Source organism: Ostrinia nubilalis, chromosome Z (genome assembly GCF_963855985.1).
Source record: "Ostrinia nubilalis chromosome Z, ilOstNubi1.1, whole genome shotgun sequence".
NCBI classification, from domain to species: Eukaryota; Metazoa; Arthropoda; class Insecta; order Lepidoptera; family Crambidae; genus Ostrinia; species Ostrinia nubilalis.
This window is the reverse complement of record NC_087119.1, coordinates 27,347,503-27,370,573: the sequence shown is the minus strand read 5'-3', so window position 1 is coordinate 27,370,573 and position 23,071 is coordinate 27,347,503. Positions and strand designations below refer to the sequence as shown.

At 36.2% G+C, this 23,071-nt stretch overlaps 1 protein-coding gene across 11 annotated transcripts in view; it reads right to left on the bottom strand.

The window, feature by feature from the left end:
* Positions 1-336: 336 nt before the first annotated feature.
* LOC135086950 (titin) overlaps positions 337-23,071 on the bottom strand; it is a 117,165-nt gene continuing 94,430 nt past the window's right edge. For 10 of the 11 annotated variants that reach the window (XM_063981773.1, XM_063981777.1, XM_063981778.1 and 7 more), the window contains 15 exons: positions 19,751-22,585; positions 19,122-19,166; positions 14,310-14,420; positions 13,981-14,133; positions 12,449-13,420; positions 10,464-11,840; positions 10,065-10,352; positions 9,846-9,987; positions 9,015-9,727; positions 5,246-5,548; positions 4,701-4,997; positions 3,781-3,885; positions 2,995-3,186; positions 1,860-2,165; positions 337-929 (listed from right to left, as the gene is read on the bottom strand). In XM_063981773.1, the coding sequence (XP_063837843.1) occupies positions 733-929; positions 1,860-2,165; positions 2,995-3,186; positions 3,781-3,885; positions 4,701-4,997; positions 5,246-5,548; positions 9,015-9,727; positions 9,846-9,987; positions 10,065-10,352; positions 10,464-11,840; positions 12,449-13,420; positions 13,981-14,133; positions 14,310-14,420; positions 19,122-19,166; positions 19,751-22,585 (8,036 nt within the window). In that variant the 3' untranslated portion in view covers positions 337-732. The remainder of the gene's footprint in view (positions 930-1,859; positions 2,166-2,994; positions 3,187-3,780; positions 3,886-4,700; positions 4,998-5,245; positions 5,549-9,014; positions 9,728-9,845; positions 9,988-10,064; positions 10,353-10,463; positions 11,841-12,448; positions 13,421-13,980; positions 14,134-14,309; positions 14,421-19,121; positions 19,167-19,750; positions 22,586-23,071) is intronic. The other variant, XM_063981783.1, reaches the window with a different exon arrangement.

The following is a 23,071-nucleotide window of genomic DNA, read 5'->3' as shown; positions in this document are numbered from 1 at the left end:
CAGAGCGTGATGGTTCAAAAAGTTGTTTCCTTGCTTCCCCGTGATATGCAATATCGTTGTTGCTTCCTCTTCTAGCTTACTTCGTTCGATGTAAGTATTTTACTTCGTAGGTATCAAGTTCAGCCCACCATAAATCCGCTAGCTACCTATTACTACATACCTACTATCTACTATAATAAAAGGTACTAAGCTACGTATCCGAAGCATCCGCAATCAACGGAAAAGATTGTGGTTGAAGTGGCACCACATTTTTTTCGCCTGCAAAGTTTAAGCTTCTTGATAGTTATATTATTTTCCAATTATTCAGATAAGATAATTATAATAAAACTGCAAGGGTCATTGTTAACAGATATAAAATATTTTATTAAAATTATCATTTTCAATTATATTTTCTGATAATATATTCGAACCTCATTCAATTTATCGAAAATGTGCACCTATATTTAAAAACGTCTCCCGTAAATTTTATTGAATGAGATTCAAACTTATGTATCAGAAATTTTGAATTACTATTAGGTACAATAAATTAAATAAATAAATAATTTAAATCTTATCTAGAATAAATATTTGAAATTATCATAGTATCAAAATCGCTTTAGAAAATTACAAAATAATAAAATCGAGGTTGGACGCACTGCCTGACATGTGATTACGTCTAAACACTGCAATCCGCCAACTATGAACAATTTGTCGTTAAATATCACAGGTAATCGTTTGTGCGACGGCGTCGCTTTACTTGAACAGCTGTTTAGCGTAATGCCATATCCTGAAGAAGTACTCGTCGCGGCGCAGCAGCGAGCCGCGCGCGTACGAGCGGATGTCGGCGTCCATGTTGTGGTCGCGCAGCCACGACGTCGTGGTCTGCGTGCTGAACGACGTGGGCTCCGTAGCCTCCGTGTGCTCGCCAGCCTCTTCGTCAGCATGTGAATCTACGAAGCGACGATTTTCGATTATTATTATTATTATTTCGTAAACAACAAATCATGGAAAAATTCTTCATGACGAAGATTTCCCTATACCTACCTACTATTTTAATATTAAATAGATAGTTTTAAAAAAAACATACGGGTCGAATTGAGAACCTCCTCCTTTTTTGAAGTCGGTTGAAAAGAAGAATTAACCTCAGACACACTCAGATTCGGTAATATCCGCTCTACTTACTAAATAATTTAATTCTGTTTAGAAAAAAAAATACACTCTTGTAGACTAAACTGCCAATCTTTACTGAAATTCATCTAGGAATGGGGGATATCGATTTTTATTCATTTACTAGCTTTCCGTTTTCTCGGAAATTGTTCGAATTTTTCTCGCCGTAAAAACCATCTTTGGACTTCAACGAACATTTAAAAAAAAGAATAGGTAAAATTGGTTCAGGCGTTGTTGAGTAGGTATGCGCTTACCAACACATTTTGCGATTCATTTTTTTATTAGAGATTTTTACTCAATCTACATCTTCTACAAAAATCTAAAATTAAATATTAATAAAACCTTAAACCGCACGGAAAGAACCATATACGTGGAAAGGAACACAATTGTCTATGGTTTGACAAATATGACATTGATTGCAATGACATTGACAGTTGTATGTAATAGTTTTAGCGCGGGAATCGTGTTTACGTGCAAAAAGCAAGAAACTTTTAGTTTTTAAGTTTTAGGACAGTGTATTGTATCTAATTACTGTAAAATCAAGTGTTTGGAATAGTGTCAATAAGTTTACGTGTGAAAGAGTGCATAAAAAAGAAGTTTATAGTTTTCGACTTGTGAGTGCTTAAAAATGCTTAAAAAACAGGATGGATAACTATAAACTGCCGAAATGATTGATACAGAGGTAAATTAAATTTATATTGGATAGTTCTTACCTTCTCCAGGTTCGACCTTGAAGGGCTCATCGGACTCCAGCGGCTCGCTGATGCCTATTTCGTTCCTGGCGTAGATTCTGATCATGTAGGTGTGGTTTTCGTTCAAGTCTCTGATGGCGAACTTGAGCGTGTGGGCGTCGACCTTGCCGACCTCCATCCACATGGTCTTGGTGACGTCCCTGATGGCGATGTTGTAGCCGAGCAGCGGCGCGCCGCCGTCCCACTCGGGCGTGCCCCACGAGGTCATGACGATGTTGCTGCCCACCATGCGGATTTCCAGCGGCGCGGTAGGCGGTGATGGTACGGCTGAAATATTTGTCTTGTTAATTTTTATTCGATTCAAACATCTTTTTTTGTGATAGGGGACTTTGTTTGCTTGTTTTGTAACTCTGAAAGGTGTTTCCTTGTGTGTGTTATAATGTTATTAACAACTTTTTATCCTTTCAGTTGCATTGAGTCAAATAATTGGGAAACCTTCATAAGGGTGTATTATGATATAAACTACTACATGACATACTTATCTTTACCAATTAGGTAATTAATTCTTAAAAAGTTCAACCACATGTACACAATTATTTGTGGTTTTAAATACAACATTAACATTAACACCATACTTAATAATCTGAGTTTAAAGTCTTGCCAAAAACAATTAAAACAAGCACTTATTGAAGCTGAATTTATTATTTCTAAACTGTTAATGCAGTCTTGGTTTTCTGAACAGTTTTGAGTCTAATTCTTTCTTTGGGTATAATTTTCATAAAATAATTTCATAAAAAATGCTGGTGATTTTTTCAGGCTTAAACTTGTTTTAATAACAAAAGTAATAGAAAAATAATATAGTTTGATTACATAATAAAAAGAATGTCACATTTCGTACGATCTATCAATTAGACTATTTTCATAGTATTGATTGATCTACTTGTGATGGTTGCAGGCGCGGATCCACCGTTGTGGGCACTGTGGGCATGCCCACAACCCTAATTTACTTGTTTTAATTATGATCTATTAATAAGATCGATAGGCATGTATGAATGTCCGGGCATGTAGTGATCCAACTCTCACTTTGCTAATTTTTGGTGGCTGTGCCCACAACCTTTTTTGAGGGCTGGATCCGCGCCTGGATGGTTGTACTCACTCGCATGCTTCTCCAAGCTCACAGTCTGCGACTCTGCGGGCAGACTGACTCCGATAGCGTTCTCTGCTGAGATCCGGAACACCAGCTCCTTCTCCTTGATGTTCTCTATGCAGTGCTCGTACACTGACCCACTCACGGTCACTACCTTGCTCCATGATTTGCCTTTCAGTATTTTGTACTCGATAATGTAATCTGGAAACATGTTTTACTCTGTAACTCTATTCAATATTTAGATAAAGGGAAATTATTTTTAAATTTCTATTTTCATCAAAGACTCCTATTAGTTTCTGGACTTTCTGGGTGTTAAATGGGTTACATAGTAATATGTATTTATGATAATATTATTTATTAAAGATCTAAGACACAGTTCTTTGCATTTAATATTTTCAAGGTTTATTTGATATTAAGTTATCAGTTCGACTGAGCTTAATACTTGGACAAAACAAGTTGAGTTTAGTTACTTATTATGTAAGGTATTGTATTATGGTACAAAAGGCAAACTTAATGCATGTGGAATTGTCTTCAAGTCAACCTTTGGGCCAAAAAGAGTATGTGGGACATGAAGTGAAGGTATGTTAAAATGCCTACTTTATTACCTATTATTTTTCCATATTTTTTTGCCATCTTTGTTTTAAATTAAATAAGTTTATCATAATAGTGAAGTGAAAAAATAGAAAATAAAGAAGGTAGTTTTTACTAGCCCATTGACTTAGAGCTCAGTGTCAATAACAAAATAGTTAGGTAGGTGCTTATTATATTGAATGAAAGCTAAAAATGGAAACTTACTTGTAATGACGCTTCCTCCGTCACTCTCGGGCGCGGCCCACTGCAGCGTGACGGACCTGGACGTGGTCTCCCGGACCACGAAGCTGCGCGGCTGCGACGGGGGCGCTGTAGGCCACAAACCAATCAAATTCTAATTCGTTTATTTTGCAACTAGGCTTATAAAGAGCTCTTTAACACGTCCTAGTACTTTAACCCTACCACTGCTTCGGGACAACAAATGGGTATTGAGAAGAAGCAGCGCAAAGAACGTAATAGGTTCGTAATCGTAATTATTATAAGTTAACATTTGAGAGTCAGTGGTCAAGTGCAAAACTTTCGTTCTTTCAAGATTCTAACCAGCTCGTCGGTACTAGCTTCATAAATTATTTCGAAAATTATCCATAACAACCCATTAAACCGACGGCTGTCTGGAATATTAAGTAGGTACTTAAGACTCTACATGCGGGTTAGGTTACTGTTATTCTGGATTGTTCCGGAAGTCTAAGGCTACGGCCGGATAGGTACTCGCGACACTCCCACTTGGGCGATGACGGAACGTCGCGGAGGTTTTAGTGGGTATGCGTCCTTTTCAGGACGGAGCAGCGCCTTTTTCAGTGCGCCGGGAGTCTCACACACCACCCTGTCCCCCGACAGTGGTGACGGTACGCAAAGCATTTCCTCCGCGACAAAAAAAAACTGTTATTCGGGATACTATAGGAACAAAAGCGAGTAAGTATGAGAAATGAAATGTTTATGCATTTATACGCTGACTTTGACATTTAGTTAATAGGACACCATCTGCATCATCGATACAGAACCTAAATTCGTCAAATACTTAGGTACGTCTAGATTAGATAGTGACGCACTGATTCTTTTCTATAAAAACCTAGAGTACCTACATAGTATTGTTACTAGTTATACCTAGTTATTATTGTACTTACATAAAGTCTTTCCTATGGTAATCTTTTCATCGGAAATATAAGGTAGACTAGTACCAATTTCATTTCTTGCGCATATCCTAAATTGGTATGTAGTATTAACACTGAGTTTTTCAATTTTGGCCTGAGTTTCGTTAACGGTGGCCACTTGCTTCCATTTCTTGCCTTCTTGTTTTATTTCCACGCTGTAGTCGAGGATGGGTGACCCGCCGTTCCTCTCCGATGGGTACCACACCACGGTCAGGGAATTGCTGTCTATTCCGTACAGTCCGAGCGGACCAAGTGGGGGGGATGGAACGTCTGTAAAAAATAGTGATGTATGTAAATAAATATGCGGAAATCCATAATTAAATATAAAGTACTATAAATTAAGTCACATCAAAATGTCTTTTGTCATAATTTAGGGAAAAACAGCTCAATTCTTGTCACAAAATTGATTATTTGCAAAAAAATTAGGATAATAAGATGTGATTCACAAATAAACACCTAGTAGGTATAATATGAGTAGAAAAAGTAATACCAATAATATTTAAATGTTGGTGATTTACCTAGAGCAGTCTTGATCACTATAGGCTCGCTCTCCAGAGCCTCTGAGAAGCCGATGGGGTTCTGTGCCATTATACGGAACATGTATTCACAGTTCTCGTTTAGCCTCTGAATGCAGTAGGTCTCGACGCTCTTGTCGACGTCTGCCACCTTGATCCATTGGTCCGTCTCCGGCTCGTGCTTCTCGATGGCATACTTGGTCAGCTCCAATCCTCCGTCGTCTAGTGGCGGCTTCCATTCAATCGTCACAGACTCACGACTGATCTCTCTCATAACCACTGGCCCTTCAGGCTTGCTTGGCTTGTCTGAAAATATTATACTAAATTTGTAAACTGGTCTAGTCTGTTATGGTATGGTAAACTCGTTTGTTAGACTTAATTGTCATTCTTCACCGACCAATATTACTACTGGTGGATACAATCCATCAAAATACAATTATTTTGCATTATATTATAATTTGTTGTGGGAGTTGTTATGGGACAAGTATGGGACATAAATGAGTTAACCGCCCGGAACCCACATGCACTGAACGATCAGTGATTTGATGTTCAGATTTAGTAACTATTTAGCTCAACTTTACAGTAATGTAAGGGCAGTAATGCAAAACAACTTAATATAAAATAAAATAGACTGATCGCTTGTTATTAAAAGTAAAAATTAAAACCCATGGCTTGATAGGTAAATATTTCTGTGATCTGGAAATAGTTTTAATTTGTTAGTGTAAATGCTTAAATTGTATACCGAAACCTATTCGGGAACCTTCCCGTACCGGACTACTACGGTCGCAGTTTCGATCCCCCCACAATACAAATATTTTGTTTGTTTGATAGGTCTGGGAGTTTTCTATGTTCATTATGTATGTAGGTATTTACAAAAGAAAGTACCTATAAACTAAACTTGTTTGTTTATTTTATCACCGTAAAATTGTGAACTTCATCAGATAATGATTAGATTTAGTACTTAGATTTAATATAACCTAACCCACTGTTAGTTTATTTATTTATTTATTTATATACTATATTAGGGAAATAAACAATTTTGATATACAGGCAAAGTTTTCACAGTTAAAATTAATACAGAGTGCAGACTAAAAATTATTTATTACACATTTTCACGGTGACATAATCCATTATCAGGTACCCTTAATTATAGCACACGATTTGCTTAGTTTTCCAGAATATTTCTTTTTATTATTGTGTCATTGTGAAACATTTGTATGTTGCCGGCCGTTTGGTGTTGGTTCGTATACAGACTGCTATGCCAGTGGGCGCGGGTTTTTATTCCCGCACGAAACAAACATTTGTGTGCATGAACTTAAACATATTTGTTTGTATTGGTCTAAGTGTTTTCTATCTTTAATACGTATGTATTTACAAAAAAAGTAATAATATTATTTATCCGGATTTTATCCGTAATCCGTTGTCTAGTACCCATAGTACAAGCTTTTCTTAGTTTGGGGCTAAAAGCGTAGTGTCCAAGGATATTCATTATTATTATGTTTGTTTAGAGCAGTGGTTCTTAACCGGTGGTCCGCGGACCACTGGTGGTCCCTGGAGGCATTCCAAGTGGTCCACGAAGTGCACTTGCACGCCTTAGTCAAAACCACTTTTAACTGATTTTTGCAGTTAAACTGGTTTACTTTTGACCGATTATGATTATGAGGTGGACCCTGACAAGACAGAAATTTGGTAAAATGGTCCCTCATGACTTAAAGGTTAAGAACCACTGGTTTAGAGTAATACATAACTGGTCCGCCAAACTTAATCTTAACGTATGTTGTCAATTGTGGAACTTGAAGTAGAAAGTACCTATCTGTTTTGTGCTTGAAGTGTCGATTGTGGAAGATGGCGGTGTAAATATCTTATGTAGGTATATTTCAATTCGGTTTAAATTTCAATTACCTTCAATTCGGAGCGCAGACAAATCCAACAAATCAGAACATATTATCATAAAAATATTATGTCCACCCGGTCTTAAATTATCATATTAATTTTTAAAGCAAGTCTATCTTACTTCATTTAATTTAGAATCGTGTGTCATATAATATTATCCCTGATTTATCTGCTTTAGACTAAGATACTGAATTGATCAAACACTAAGGCTGAGTTGCACCACCTAACTTTAACCGTAACTATAACGGTAATCGGTGTTTTTTGTATGGATTTTTAAAGTAAGGTGGTGCAACCCAGCCTAAATGTTCATTATTGTTGTACATGGGGCAGCTGTAACGATGGCAGTTAAATTATTTCAGATAAATAAGATTTCTGTTTGAATATTTTGAATAAAAGGAAAGATGACCTTACCTAGTTCTTTGGTAGTCATGTAATTTGTATGTTGTGGTTATTTAAAAAGTAGAAAAAAGATAAAAAAAAACTTTATTAAAGTAGATACGAGTACAAACAGTCAGAGAGAGAGTACTTACATTGGGAGAGCTTTCTTAGTTAATTAAAATATTGATTAATTGGTTTTCAGTTTAATGATTGAATAAAAAAAAAGGTCTTGTTAATTGGTTCAATCCTGTCAGAATGACATTAAATAAATGGTAAACGTAATTAGCGTAGGTTCTCGGAGGGTATTAGGGGACATCTGTACTCTTAAACGATTACCCAGATATTCCTCCTCTGGTGATTTGGATTTGCTACGGCGCTCACTGTCATCTAGAATTATTATCAGTTTTGAGAACTGTGCTGGATCTCAGAGCAAAAAACATTTGGCTGATAACATAAATGGATATGCAAATATTACCAGATTTTTAAAGTTCATACATTAGGTCGAGTCACTATAGCTTCAGACACTTCCCGTCAAAATTTTGAGAAGCCCATCAAGAACCCAAACGGTATTTATAAGATAAACCCCATAAAAACCAAAACAGTCAGTCACTCTCACTACTACGATTAATAAATTATTATTTTAATTTTAGTGAAATTGATTCTTTTTACCTACCATAAAATTCTGTAATAGTTTAAAAAAAAACCGACTGAGTGCGAGTCGGACTCCCGCACCGAGGGTTCCGTACAAACCTGTAGGTATATAACTTTGATTTTGTTACAGCTTAAATGTTTCAAAATATACCTGAGTATTTAATATGAATTTCAATTTAATACCTCTACGCGTTCATGAGGAAAGGGGTAGTAAGCTTAAAATTATTTTTATTATAATAATGTAACTAAAATTTACGGTTTTTGCTATTTTTCCCTAATCTGTGCTATAAGACGTTGCTTCGTACCAAATTTCAAGATTCTGAGTTCACGGGAAGTACCCTGTAGGTTTTGATTCCCTTGCGAGTGTCGAAAAATGCGGAGCGGCATAAACGGCTGTATCTTTTGATTGCGTTGGCTTAGAAGTTTGATTTTTTCACAACTCCATGAGACAGCAGACCTGAGTATTTGGTATTTTTGGCTTGATACGTCCACGCGTTCCTGAGAAAAAGGGTCTTGACAGACGGACGGGCGGACGGACAACAAAGTGATCCTTTAAATAAGGGTTCCTTTTTTCCTTTTGAGGTACGGAACCCTAAAGAGAACACTCCTGAATACAATATCCAATTAATTATTACGATTTTTTATATAATAATTTATTACGATTTCATGTTAATGCGATGAAATGTATGAGCCCTTACACTATAAATCTATATTTAAATCTATTGGAATATATTCAATAGTACTCATTTACGACTGTTTTAAATCTAGGTTTAACCGAATATTGGTAAACTCGAATCTAGGAGGCAAATGATTTTTCTTAGATTATTAGTATTCTATGTTTTTTACTTACCATAAACCCGAAGTGAGAGCTCAACCGTACTTGTGCCAGCTTTGTTTTGAGCTTCAATGGTGTACTTGCCAGTATGAGTTCTTTCTAACTGAGATATTGTAATGGTGCTGGTCTCCTCTGTAGAGGATATTTGAATCTCCTTTGATTTTTCAATTTTAGAGCCATTTCTGTACCAGCAGATGGATGGTGTAGGTATACCCTTAACACTAGCCGTTATAGACCATTTTTCACCTACACGGCGTTTCTGGTTTATGTCTTTTTCTGGTATTGTAATAATAGGTTTCAATTGAATTTCCAAATTACATGATGTTTCAGCCTCACCGTGTTCATTAGTTGCAATACACTGATATAACCCTTCTGATTTTTCTGAAGAAGTAACGACCAAAGTAGCTACTCTGTTTTCATATGAAGTTTTAGCGGTTGTTAGTTTCATACCGTCCTTTACCCATGTCACTTGGGGTTGTGGAATACCACCAAATATGCAAACCAGCTCCACATCTTCTTCTGGTGCACTGATGACATCCTTCAGTGGCTTCTCAACAGTAGGTGGTTGGAACTTAAGTACTTTTTCTACTCTGACATATTCTGTCGATTCTGAGCATTCACTTACACCAACTTCGTTAATAGCATATACACGGAATCTGTACGAAGATTTATTTTTTAAATTGACCACAGCATGTTGAGTTTTAGTTATATTTTCGATAGATATCCATCTGCAATTAAATTATAATAGCGTCATTAAATATGGTTCGATTTTAAAGAAATATGTACATGTATGAATAAAAAAATAAAAATATGAAACTCTCTAAACTATTACTCGTAACTACTTACTCTGATGTATTTATTTCTTGGTATTCCACAACATAGAAGTTTATCTCCGATCCACCTTTATCCGATGGTTCATCCCAACAAATGTTGATGAACGTATCACTTGTCTCCAAAATGTTTGGTTTTCCAGGCGGTGATGGTATATCTGATGAATAAAATCATATTATTAATTGCACAGCTTCAAACTAATAATCATAACTCAATTTTTATTGATTAACGTACCCAAAACCACGACGGAAACGTCTACTTCCGCTTCTCCGCAGTTATTTTCAAGCCTAAGTTTGTAAACTCCGGCATCCGTATGCTCAACTTTTTTAATTGTTAAGCTGGCGCACACGGAATCGATTTGCGGTCTGGTGTGCTTCGTTTTCTTAATAATTTTCGAATTAACTACCCATTCATCATTAGGTTGTGGTATAGCTTCATATTGTACATTCAGAACCACATCATTGCCTCGTTTTACTCTGTATTCCTTATCGTACTCAACAATGCGAGGTGGAGATTCTAGAACTGAAAAACCATAAAGTAGATAATTAGATATCACTATACTGATGCGCATATAAATATTTCCGGTGAAATGAAAAATATGCTTGTTTAGTACAGTTAGCTTTTTTAACATACCTTCTACAATCAGTTTTGTGGAACACTTGGCATCTAATAATGTGCAAGAGTATTCATGTTGGTCTTCTTCAGTACATTTTCTTATTATTAATGTACGTTTCATGACGTCTGATATAAGTGTATACTTTTCCGTGTCTTCCAACACGGATTTCTTTTTGTACCATATTACCTCTTGTGTCTCATCAGGTATTTCGACTGTTAAGTAAGCATCAGTATTAGCAGGAACTACAATAACTTCTGGAAGTCTAAGTACGAAATTGACTGAAGGCTCTTCTACGGTCAGCTTAGCTGCACATCTGTCGCTGCCCACTTCACATGAATATTCACCAGCATCACTACTGTCAGTGTCATATATTTTTAATTTCTGCTTCTTGCCATCAATAGTTAACTGTATATGGTTGGAAAATTGAATTTCTGATCCATCTTTGAACCAGCGAACTAATGCGTCACCTTTAGTCAGTTCTATTTCGAATATAGCTTTGTTACCTTTGCTAACTTTTTGATCTTGAAGCCTTGATATTATTTCAGGAGGTAATTCGACAACTGTCACCTCAGCCGTACAAGTGTCGTCACGTAGTATACAAGTATATTCTCCTTCGTCGTGCACTGAGGTATTTCTAATGAAGAGCTTACGTACATTGCCTCGTTTTTCTAAATCATACTTATTTTTCTTAGGTTTAATTCTTTCTCCATCCTTTTCCCAAAATACATCAGCCGTTTCTGAATTGATTTCAACTTCTAAGATAGCAATATCTCTTTCTTTCACTTCAAAGTCTTGTAACTTACGTACAAACTCAGGAATGGTTTCGTGAACTATTAATTTTGTGCTTGTTTCCTGTCCTTTGACAACACATTTGACTATTCCGACGTCAGTTAACTTAGTCTTTTTGATTCTTAATTTGTGAGTTCGTCCTTCTTGTATAATCTCTCTGTGATCCATGCCGCTAAGTTCTTGATCATTATGGTACCATTTGGTCGACACTGTATGAGATGTTTGGCACTCCAAGACAACTGTCTTTCCCTCTTCAATTTCATATATATTTTGTAAGTTTTTAACAAAAGTTACTTTATCAACATCGATTGTCACACGAGCTCCATGAGATGCTTTGCCTGCGCTGTTTGAGGCGACACATTTGTAGTCACCAGAATCGATCTCAGAATCAACGTTCGTTATTATTAATTGAATATTTTCTCCATCGAAAGTTTGAGTGACGGTATTCGATGGGGTAATGATTTGGTTGTTTCTGTACCATGTAATAGTTGGCACCGGATTTCCTGTAACTCTTGCCACTAGTTTTATAGTTCCTTTTTCTTTGACAGTTATTTCTTGGAATCTGTTGATGAAGAGAGGTGGTTCTGCATTTTCCTCAGTGGGTTCTGAAATATTATAAAACAAACACTAATCACCATAATGTAATAATATCACAAATGTCTTAAAAAGATTCGGCGTATCCTAATCCTTTTTTGTTTTAATCTAAGTGTACTTTTTACTTAATTACAATGAATTGAATTTGAAATATTGAAATAATTACAAAACACATTAATGTGACTAAGCCTCGATTTTTTCAACGAATAAATTTTAAAACGTCGATTAGTGAGAATTCGAGTAATTTATTTTTAGTATTATACGAATATTTTTATACAGGGTGTTAGGTAAATGGGTATATGAGCCGACACTAGCCCATGTAAACATGGTCATATAAATGGTATGGTGAAGTCAGAAAATCGATATCTTCATTTTAATTATTTTAATTTTCATACAAATCGGATTTTATAAAATTTATTTTGTATGAAAATTAAAAAAATTGAAATGATGATATCAAATATCTGACTTCACCATACCATTTATATGACCATGTTAACATGGGCTAGTTTCGGCTCATATACCCATTTACCTAACACCCTGTATACAATGTTTATTTTGAAATCTGCTGTAGGTATTTATTAATTTCATAAACTGGGCTTAACTTAATTAAGCTGCTTACCTTCTATGGTTATGACAGCATTTGTTTCTGTAGATCCTTCAGAGTTGACAGCTTTTAAACTGTAAACACCATCGTCTTTGCCCTTTTTGGGCTTAATTATTGTTATAGTATGTGTGTCGCCGTCTGTTTTTGTAGTTTGTGATTTTATTGGTACATTGTTTCTATACCAGGTAACCTTTGGCTGCGGATTCCCAACAACTTGTGTAGTTAAGACCACACTTTCACCTTCTCTTATAGTCATGCTCTTTAATGGTTCTATCACTTGTGGTTTTTCTTTTTGACCCGTTTTTATTTTGAGTACAATAGGCAAACTAGCTTCACCTTCCCTATTTACCGCTAGAACTGTGTATGTCCCTTCTTGGAATTTCTTAACATTTGACACTTTTAGCACACTGCAATACATATGCATGTCCGATTCAGTAGCCACTGATATGTTTTCATCGGGGATTATTTCTTCTCCTTTAAAGAACCATGCAATATCAGGTTCTGGAATAGCTACCAGTCTACATTCTAAGAATATTTGTGAACCTTCATCAACATATTGTGCTTTTGGTCTTTTAGAAAATGTTGGGGGTATGCCTTCTAAGATATCAGCCAGAGACGACTCTCGGGAAAGACTCTTTCTTGATAAAATGGTCATTTCAGAACCGTGATCTGAAAGAGGAGCTTCTACTACGAGCTCGGTAGTACTTGATGCAAATCCAGCAGCATTTTTGGCTACACACGTAAAGGTACCCGCATCTTCAGGAAATACTTCTCGAATAACAAGAGTAGCGACGTTATCGTCATCGTAGTACATTTGGAAATCCTGTGATGGTTTAATAATAGCAGTTTGTCTAAACCATGTTATTTGTGGCCTTGGATACCCTTCTACTTGGCACTCAAATTGTACAGTTGAACCATCAGGTGTATGTTTTGGTCGCAATTTCTCTACGAAAATCGGAGCTTTAGCTTGCTCCTCTGATGCTGGTTCTATAACAAAAAAATATATCATTTATTTACTTCTAAATAACAAAAACTTACGTAGTTAAAAAGGTTTAAAAAATCTTGGACATTATATTATGCTGCCCTATTCAGTCTCAAACTAAACAAAACTCATAATGCTATGCGTTCCAGGCAGACAATCGATATAAACATACTTATTGTACTTTTTTAGGTTGTTTTACATAGAAAATTTACCAGGACTGGTCTGTTTATGCACACAAATATTTATATTGTGCGGGGATCAAACCCACGACCTCTGGAATTGTAGTCCGCGTACGCGAACCACTACGTATGTGGGTGCATGAACATATCTCGTCCATTTGCGACGACAATGTGACATCTTCTATGTTAATATAATTGAAGATGCCACATCTGTTTGTATTGGTCTGGGTGTTTTCTATGTATTATAATAACATTATGCATGTGTTTAGAAAAAATATATCCGTTGTCTGGTTATACGAGTAGTTGGGAACTAGATAACGCAGTGTAAAATGTCTAAGGATATTTATTTAAATAAATTGTATGTTTCAACCCCAATAAATACTTACTCTCAAATACAGGAAGCTTATCGATTTTCTCATTTAACTTTTTCTGTAAATACAGTGTATAGTTGGCTTCATCCATCAAATACTGTGCAGGAACCCAGCCTTTCTCCTCTGTCAGATGTTTGCGAACGAACCACCAATCTTGATTTGTTGTTTCTACAAATAAACAAAAGAAAGTTACATTTCGGTTAAAATCTATCTATTCGATTTCTGATCATTCGATCGATTTCATTAATTTTAGGCATTCTATAAAATAGTATAATATTTTTACTAGTACCTAACGAACTCTAGATTATCTTGCCCTTTGACAGAATATTCGCTTGAATCCTTACCTAGTATGTATAGTCGTTCACCCTCCACGAGGTTAATTGCTTCATCAGTTTCAGCCACGTATGAATAAACTGCAAATACAGTGTCGCCACTTCGTACGTCGAGCGGGGTTTCTATAAAGTTATGATTGTATTGCATTACAAATATGCAGCAATATTTTATTTAAAATGACAACAAACAAGAAGAAAGACGGATTAGTAGGTAGGTAGTTAGAATTAGTCGGTACCTTACAATTTCTAGAAATGCATAAAGATGCAACACATTGCACTACCTTAACTTTAACTGTAACTATAACCGGTGTTTTTGTATGGAGTTAAAGTAAGATGGTGCAACCCAGGCTTATAAAACGAATAAGAGTTAAGTGCGCTTGCTTAGGGCCCTTTCTCACGGTAATCCAGTTTTAACGGATCCAGTAATGCACATCAGTAGTCTTGTGTATTCAGACAACAGTATCCCGTTTTTTTGGAGTACGGGTGTTTGCAAAAAAGATATGCTTTATGACTGTTTACACCGGTTTCGGTCCATAAAGTTTTAGTTAACGCTATCTCGTAAACAGAGGTCGTTATTTACCGATGCGATGACTTTTATGCCCGTTTTCACCATCGATCCCTAATTTTTCCTATGCTAACACATATCAGGAATTTTGTTTTCATAGGGGTCACTTAAAAATTTGATTGACGGTGAAAAGGGGCATTAGAAATCTTACAGATAAGTTCCCACCCAATGTTACCAGCGAATGAGGATCAAGCCCAAAATGTAAGTATAAATTACTAAGGCTGAGTTGCACCACCTAACTTTAACGGAAAATATAACGATAACCGGTGCTTTTTGTATGGAGTTTGACAGATTTTGGACGTTTGTCAAAGTTAAAATAAGATGGTGCAACCCAGCCTAAGGAAGGAGGTCTTGCGTAGTATACCTTCGCCGCAAAACCATAACAGCGAAACGATTCCAATGCATTTTACCTTCCTTTGCATTCACTTCGCCAGATCAAGGTGGGGTATCAAAATTACAGCACGGATGTGTATTAAAATTGCTTTGCTCTCATGTCATTGCTGACGGCGTTATGGATTTTTATTAAGAGCGTTTACGCCGTTTGGCGCAAAAACAGTACTTTTTCAACTCGTTACAATCATTAACCAGTAATACTACAAATATGTTATAGGCATTAATAGTTAGGCAATTTCGTCGTCTAAATAGTTAATTGAGAAAATATTGCGATTAGTTTAGTATTTAAGAATTCTATCAAGATTAGTCCACACAGGTTTTGTAAATTTCCACTTTAGCGTCAGTTTACAAGCCGAAATCTTTATAAAAATACTGTGAAAACGATTTAACAAACATTTATATCCTATAGCATAGATCCTTGGGCAAATAGTTATCTGAGAAAATTTTTAGATTTAAGCATTTTACAATAAGAAATCACAAATTAAAAGAACGTGAAATACCCAAAAATCAAAGTGATTTTTTCACCAATATTCTTCCTTTATTCAACACAAAAATAGCTTAATATTATAGAAGAATATCTTATCAAAAATATTTACTTTGAAATTTAAAATAATTCATTGTAATTTTTTTTCTATGAGTATTTGAAAAGTACTATAAAACGCCGCGCACGAATCGTTCAAATTCAGTCCGCCTCGAGGCGTTCCAGAGTGAGGTCACGTCGCTCGGTGCTCTGCTGACATGTGTCACGCGTACGTTGATCTTTGACAGGTAGCTGGACTTTTATAGTGTATCCGCAAAATCTTGGTGGTAGATTTTGCGATCACGTGGTAATTAAAATATTTTATTGTTATTTTTCATTACAGTCTATTTTTACTACAAATTCTATTTCCGACGTAATGAAAAATAAAATTAAGTTATTTTTAGCGATGAAACGAAAACGAATGACGAAAATTTGGAACAGCAAGTTATGTATGTATACCTACTAATATTATAAAGAGGAATAATACTAATAATTTATTTGCCATAAATAGGTGGTTACAGAATAGTTAATAGGAATGCTCTGCCAGCAGGGTCCCACCTAGTTGTAGGGGGAACATGCACAACATATTACAGTCGGAAAATCTTTGCGGTAGGTACCTCGGATTGTAGTTAGTTGGACAGTGGTCATTTGACGGCCACTTGAATCGTCTCACCCCTAAGCTTTTGGCTACCGCCGGCGCACTAAGCCGGTTGATGCCTAATCTCGGAGGCCCGGCTGCACTGAGTCGCTGACTATACTTTTGCGTCGCGCGTTATATGGTCCTATATGGGGCTCGAGTATGGCACAGTGCTGTGTAGTCGTGGAACATCCTACTGTTCAAAAAAGCGCAACGCATGATATCACTGAGGCACAGGCTGAGGTAATTCGTGGATACCGCATAGTATCCGCAGTCCGTCTATTCCCGGTTGTGGACACTGACTATGTCCCTACTGAGGATAAATGGGAAAAAAAAATATTGTCATTAGTGGCGACGTATAACAATCCTACTAATATTATAAATGCGAAAGTTTGGATGTCTGGATGTTTGTTACTCTTTCACTCAAAAACTACTGAACGGATTTTGTTGAAACTTTACAGTATTATTGTTTATAAACCAGATTAACATAATTATAGGCTATAATTTATGACGATATGTGACAAATAAATTTCAATAAATAAATAAGACGTGTCTAAAAAGCGCAATCTATCGTCATTGGTTAAAATCTACAGCGCTGGACAAACTACTGTTTTTGACGTTCGTAAATATTCATGCGGGGGAAGCCGTGAAACGCCATCTATCAACATGATATCAAACAACAGATTTTACGAAGTAAGGAGTAAAACGAGGTCCACGCGTACGAATTATTAATAAAATTAATAATATTTGTATTCATCTGGTCTTACTTGACTTTTACTTTACGTATGTCATGCACGATGACATTTGCGTCAATATTTGTGTACGTCCCCACTAGGCATAATTGGGATGTATTTTTTTTAATTTGACATAAGTTGTGAGAAAGCCTGTAGCTACAACTGGGAAAGTATGTGTCACCACTGGTGACAATCGATATTATTTATGCCATTTATCCTCAGTGGCGACAAAGCTAGTGTCGACAACCGAGAATAGACGCCAGTTGCGAGGTGACCATAGGTCCCAAGGGGAAATGTACGTGTACGTGCATCACGAGAGGTGGAAACCAAAAGGTAGAGGCTTGAGGATCTAAGCCCTAGAGTGCTGAAGGGTACGCCTGGCCGTCAGCCAAATTTTACGTCGCACCATAGAGGCAGTTCTGACTGTATTAGAGGAGTGGGTGGCGACGGCATGATCGCCTCACACAAAGGGCGACCCAGGTTCTACCGGGCCATGGGTGCTTCGGGCCATTCCTCCACCGTATAGGCCGAGAGCCTGTAGATGGTTGTCAGTTAACACTGCAGTCTTGGCACGTGAGTCACCGCAGCAGACTGACGTCTGACACGCTCCAACAGTGCCCATCCTAAGCGAACAAGCGGCGGTTGGAAATGACCTCTCCCTACCAATCGGGAAGAGGCGTGAGATAGATAGATAAATTGTTTATTTGTTGTGACACACTTTTTTTAATGCTTTTAACACACACATTATGTATAGTTGCTATTGAAATTCAATTCAATATCGAAATAAAGTTAGCATCGAAAGTTAGTCAAGAAACACACTAGGTGACACCACTGGTATTTTGTTACACAGGTTCACAGGTTAGCAATAATTTCAACAGTTGCATTGCAACATAACAAAAGTGACAAAACAACATAAGATAAAGATGACTAGCGTTTCAAATAGTTCCCTGCGTCAGAGTGATGTGTGCCGCAGCGATGCAAAAAGCAAAGAGCTCAGTATAAACACTACCCTCAAAAGGGCAGAACACTGATTTTCAGCTTTTGCTAGAGAACGCATGAAGCGTACAGGTACGGAATGAACCCGCTCGCTTTCGGAAACAATATCTACATTAGTATAAAATATATGATGAGACAAATAATCTTATGGCATAGTGTGCTTACTTTCTTTGAAAGCGTTCTTTCACAGAAAGAAGCAGTGGAAAAGGGGAGCGAGAGGCCTCAGCCGAGACTCTGGTTAACCGGGTCAGGTTTTTAGTGGGTGTAGGGGCTACCCACCTTCTGGTAGGAAGAACCCCACATAACCCACTAGCTGCCCCCGCAGCTGGTGGGTATGAAATGTTATGCATTTTCCGGATAAAAAAAGAATAGTAAACAGGAAAAGTTTGTTTTGAATAGAACCGATTTGAAAAAATCTCTCACCATTAAAATTCAAAAATTTTTCTGCTGAACATAGGCTGTATAAAATATTCTCAAAATAGTAAAAAATCTTTAATTGATAATTTACTATTTGATAAAGAATTTACGTATTTATTATTGATTAGGATTTTATAGTTTCCTTGAGCTGTCACTTGACAGCCTGGCACACTTTTACGATGGTGGATCAAAGTATTTTGGTTTGACTATAGAGCGTGAGAACACGCACACAGTCATAATTATTTTAGTGTGAATAAAACTAGCATCGAAATTACCTAAACTTGACATGCCACGCTAGACGTAAACGCTCTTAAGGCGGAAATTATGGGTTTATTAGGTTTCTGAGGCCGAGGCCGCACTCATCGCGATAACATTCGGGCGACAACCGCTCGAAGTTCTTGCGACTATGCAAAATAGGACCGAAGTATACGCGAATACTCGGCTACAAACATCGCGATAGCTCGAATCTTCGGGTTATCGCGATGAGTGCGGCCTCGGCCTGATCTGAAGAAAGCTTAAAATATGAAAATACATAATTTGAATTGCTTATTTTGGTACAAACCTGGAAATTCTTGTTCTCTCGCGATACTCATTGATACATCTGCCTCTGTTGGTGTTAATAAATGAAGTTTCATTTATAATAAAGTTCATTTTCTGTTATCAATAAAGTCATAATAAATTGCCAATTGCAACAAGATTAACAAATACCTTTTTATGAACTTAAGTATTTCTTCCTGTATTCTTTTATCCATAGTTCAAGTTAAGGTTTTGTTTATATTTTCGCAACTGGCATACTACCTACATAATATTAGGAAAAGGAAAAATTCGGCAATATAATTGTATTTGTGGGATATTTTTCCACGTAGCTTGTGTACCGAACATAAACATTTAATAAAATTACCTGAGTTAAGTAAGAATTAGATGAAACATTTCGTAACTCATGCTTTGAATGTACCTTACAATTTCAAGTTATAGTTTCAAGTTTCAAGTTACTCCCATATTTTATTTCTTTTTATTTAATTCAAATACCATTGTTTGCCATGCCGTAGACGTAAAGGTATAGTGCTTGATTTTATAAAAGTAGTTGCTTACAAGTTCACGAAAAAATACCTAATATGTGAATATATGCATAGTGTGCTAAATAAATATTTTCAAAAAGAAATTTAAATTGAATTAACTAAATTAACTCACCCTGCAGTTGTGATGGTTTTCTAGGTTTTCGTTTGGCTAAAATGGTAAGTTGCTCTTCCTCATAAGTGTCAGCCTTCTGCCGAGAAGGCTTCAAGTCGACACTCAGTTCTTCTATTTCACTAACCTCGTATGCCGGTTTTTTGGGTTTACGCTTAATAACCATTTCAATATTTTCTTCAGATTCCGCTTCGCTAATAATAATTTCTTCTTGCTGGCTATCATCTTCTACTTCTTGTGTTAATCGAATTGATGTCTCATCTGCCGCTTCGGAAACAGTAACCTTCTTTTTAGCTTTAAGTTTAACTTTACTTGATAGAGATAATTCTTCTTGTGTGTATTGTTCCTTTTGTGTTTTGACATCAAATATTACTTCTTCCTGATTTTCAGTTGAATATTTCGGCTTTCTGCCCAAAGTAACTTCAACGTCTTGCGTTATTTCGGAATCTTGCTCCTTTTTAGGTTTATGAAGCGTAACGCTTGAACTTATTTCCTCGAACTGTTCAGTTTTAGTTGGAATTTTCTTTTTTAGTGGCATCATAACGTGCGCCATTTCATCGGCTTTGTCCTCATCACTGTCCATAATTTCTACTATTTCAGGGCCTTCTTCTTCTTCTTCCTCGTAAAATTTGATCGATGCTTCATTGGCTTCCTCATTAAACGTAGGGTGTCTCTGTGGTTTTAGTTTAACTTTACTAGACATAGAAATTTCCTCTTCGGCATATGAGTCCAAATGTATACTAAATTCTTGTTCAACATCTTCTTTTGTTTTGGTAGATTTAGGTCTGAATGTCACATTTTCAGGTTCCGTTATTTCTGGCAATGTAACGGAAGATTTTCTTAAAGGCTTCAATTTCTTTTTTATTGTGACTTCATCTACTATTTCTTCCGACTTCTTGACGCTAGGGCGTCTAGGCTTAAGAGTGACTTGTTCTGGTTCATCATCTATGATTTGTTCAGGTGTTTCGTCATCCTCTATTTTTGCATCACTTTGTTTTCTCGTCTGAATTATATCTTCGTGCCCAAACATTGGTTTCTCAAGTTCTGTTTTTTCGATGTCAGGTATTTCAGGTTGTTTAAAAACTTTTTTCTTTATTTTGGCGGCTTCTTTAACATTTCTTGATAAAATTCCGTTTTGACGTACACTACCTAAGAAACTTATAAGAGGTAGGTTAGCTTTAGGTGGCCAATCTCGCACATAAGTTATTCGACTTTTTAGTTGAAATTTCGGTAATGGCGTAGTAGCACTTTCTGGTTTTGGTTTAGTAATTGTTTTCTTTAATTTCAATTTCGTGAACTGAGGAGATTCAACGTTTTCAGCGTGTTGAGCCTGACTTAGTTTAATGGTCTTACGTTCTATTGTTATAGGTGTCAGCTTTGATTTACTCATTTTCTTTTTAAGAGGTTCTACGGGCTTTTCTTCTACAATTTCCGTGACAAGATTTTCTTCAGGCTTCTCGGATTTATCTTTGGCCTTAGTATCTTTATGTTTTTTAATCTTTTTATCATCATTGATTTTCTCAGTACGTTTTTCAACTTCTACAGGCTTAATTTCTGGTTCGTTTTCTACAAAATCATCTTTAACATCCTGTTTATCGTAGTCTGGCACGTTTTCTTTAATAGGTTCTGTGATTTGTTCTTTGACTTCTTTTTTCTTTGTTTTTTTAGGTTTCTTTTCTGCGAGTTTTATAGGTGATAAATTATCTTCCTTGGGCGAAATAGGCGTATCCGGTACCTGTTTCTCAATGCTATTGGGTTCAATTAAATCTTCTTGCATTGCAGGCTGCTCATCCTGTGCAATTATTTTCACAGGTTCACTTTTCTTTACATCCTTATTTGGCATCTCAACAGTAGACGTTACTGGTTCTTTTAGATCTGGTTGATCTGGTTGTGGATGTCCTTCCTTTTTAGATGGCTTTTTAGGCTTTTGTTTGCTTGTTTTTTGTGGCAGCTCTTCAGGTGTTTCAGATTTTTCTACAATAGGCTTACTGAAATCTTCTTTCACTTCAGTTTCAGACATTTGTTCATCTTTAGGTTCATCTGTGGGAGTATCTTCTGTTAGCGGTTTTACTTCATCAGTTGGCTTGTCACGTGATGGTAATATTTGGTTATCTTTAGGTTCCTCCAACATCTCTGTAGGAGTAATCGTTTTCACTACCTTGTCATCTTCTAGTGGCGTTTTTTCGTCATCAGTTGGCTTTAAACGTGATGGTGATTCTGTGATGTCTACGACTTCCGCATTTTCTGGTGAGATTAAACAAGGTTTTTCTAATTTAAGAGAACTGTACTCAAAGTCCATTTTTTCAGGTTCTTCAAGTTTGACTTTCTCTAAATCTGGTATTTCTGGCAATTTCAGTGATTTCTTTTTTATTTTTGAAGCTTCTTTAATATTTCTCGATAATTCACCGTTTTGTCTTACACTTCCTAAATATGTTATTACAGGTTTAATGTCTTGTGGTGGCCAATCATTGACATAACGTATACGGCTTTTTAATTGAAACTTAGGTAATGTAATCTGCGTAACTTCTTGTTTAGGTTTCAATGAAGGCTTTTTTAACTTTAGTTTAGTAAATTGCGGACCTTCAACATTTTCAGGATGCTGAGCTTCACTTAGCTTAACATCCATACGTTCAATTTTAATCGGAATTAGTTTTGGTTTTTTATTAGCCTTTTCTTTAGTTGTCGCTCCATCGGCATCCTCGATTAGTGTTTTTTGGGGCTTATCTAATGACGCATCGACTGTATCTTCCTCTGTTGAAATATCCTTTTTCTTAATTGTTTTCTTGTGCTTCTTTATGGGCTGGGGCTGTTTGTTCTCCAAATCTAAAGTTTCTGTATCTGCAAAAGTGATAACACATTGCTTAAGGTTTATTTTACTAATTATTATGAATCATATTTGTATGATAAACAATAACTAAAAATTATACATTATATGTAAGTGTATGGACTTCATAACATGGCATATTACTCATGCACGTTCAACTGATAAAGATTGTCTTAAAGTGTTGTAATGTCTACGAGATTATCTTCAATGTATTGTAAAATAATTAGTGGGTATGTAAATTGGACGAACTATACAAACAACAAACCTCACCATCGGCCGTTTTCTTTGCATCAATTACATAAATTAATTAAACAAAGGTACGTTTATTTTAAATAAAATTTCATATTATTATTAAAAGTAAATTAATTATTCTTCTTCATTTTCCTTCTAATGAAAAATTTTTTAATAGATAACAAGGTCATATAAACTGAGGTTTTTGTTTTAGCAATATTTCTTCGCCTTTTCTCGCATTTTGCTATCGTAGCATATAAACGAATGAT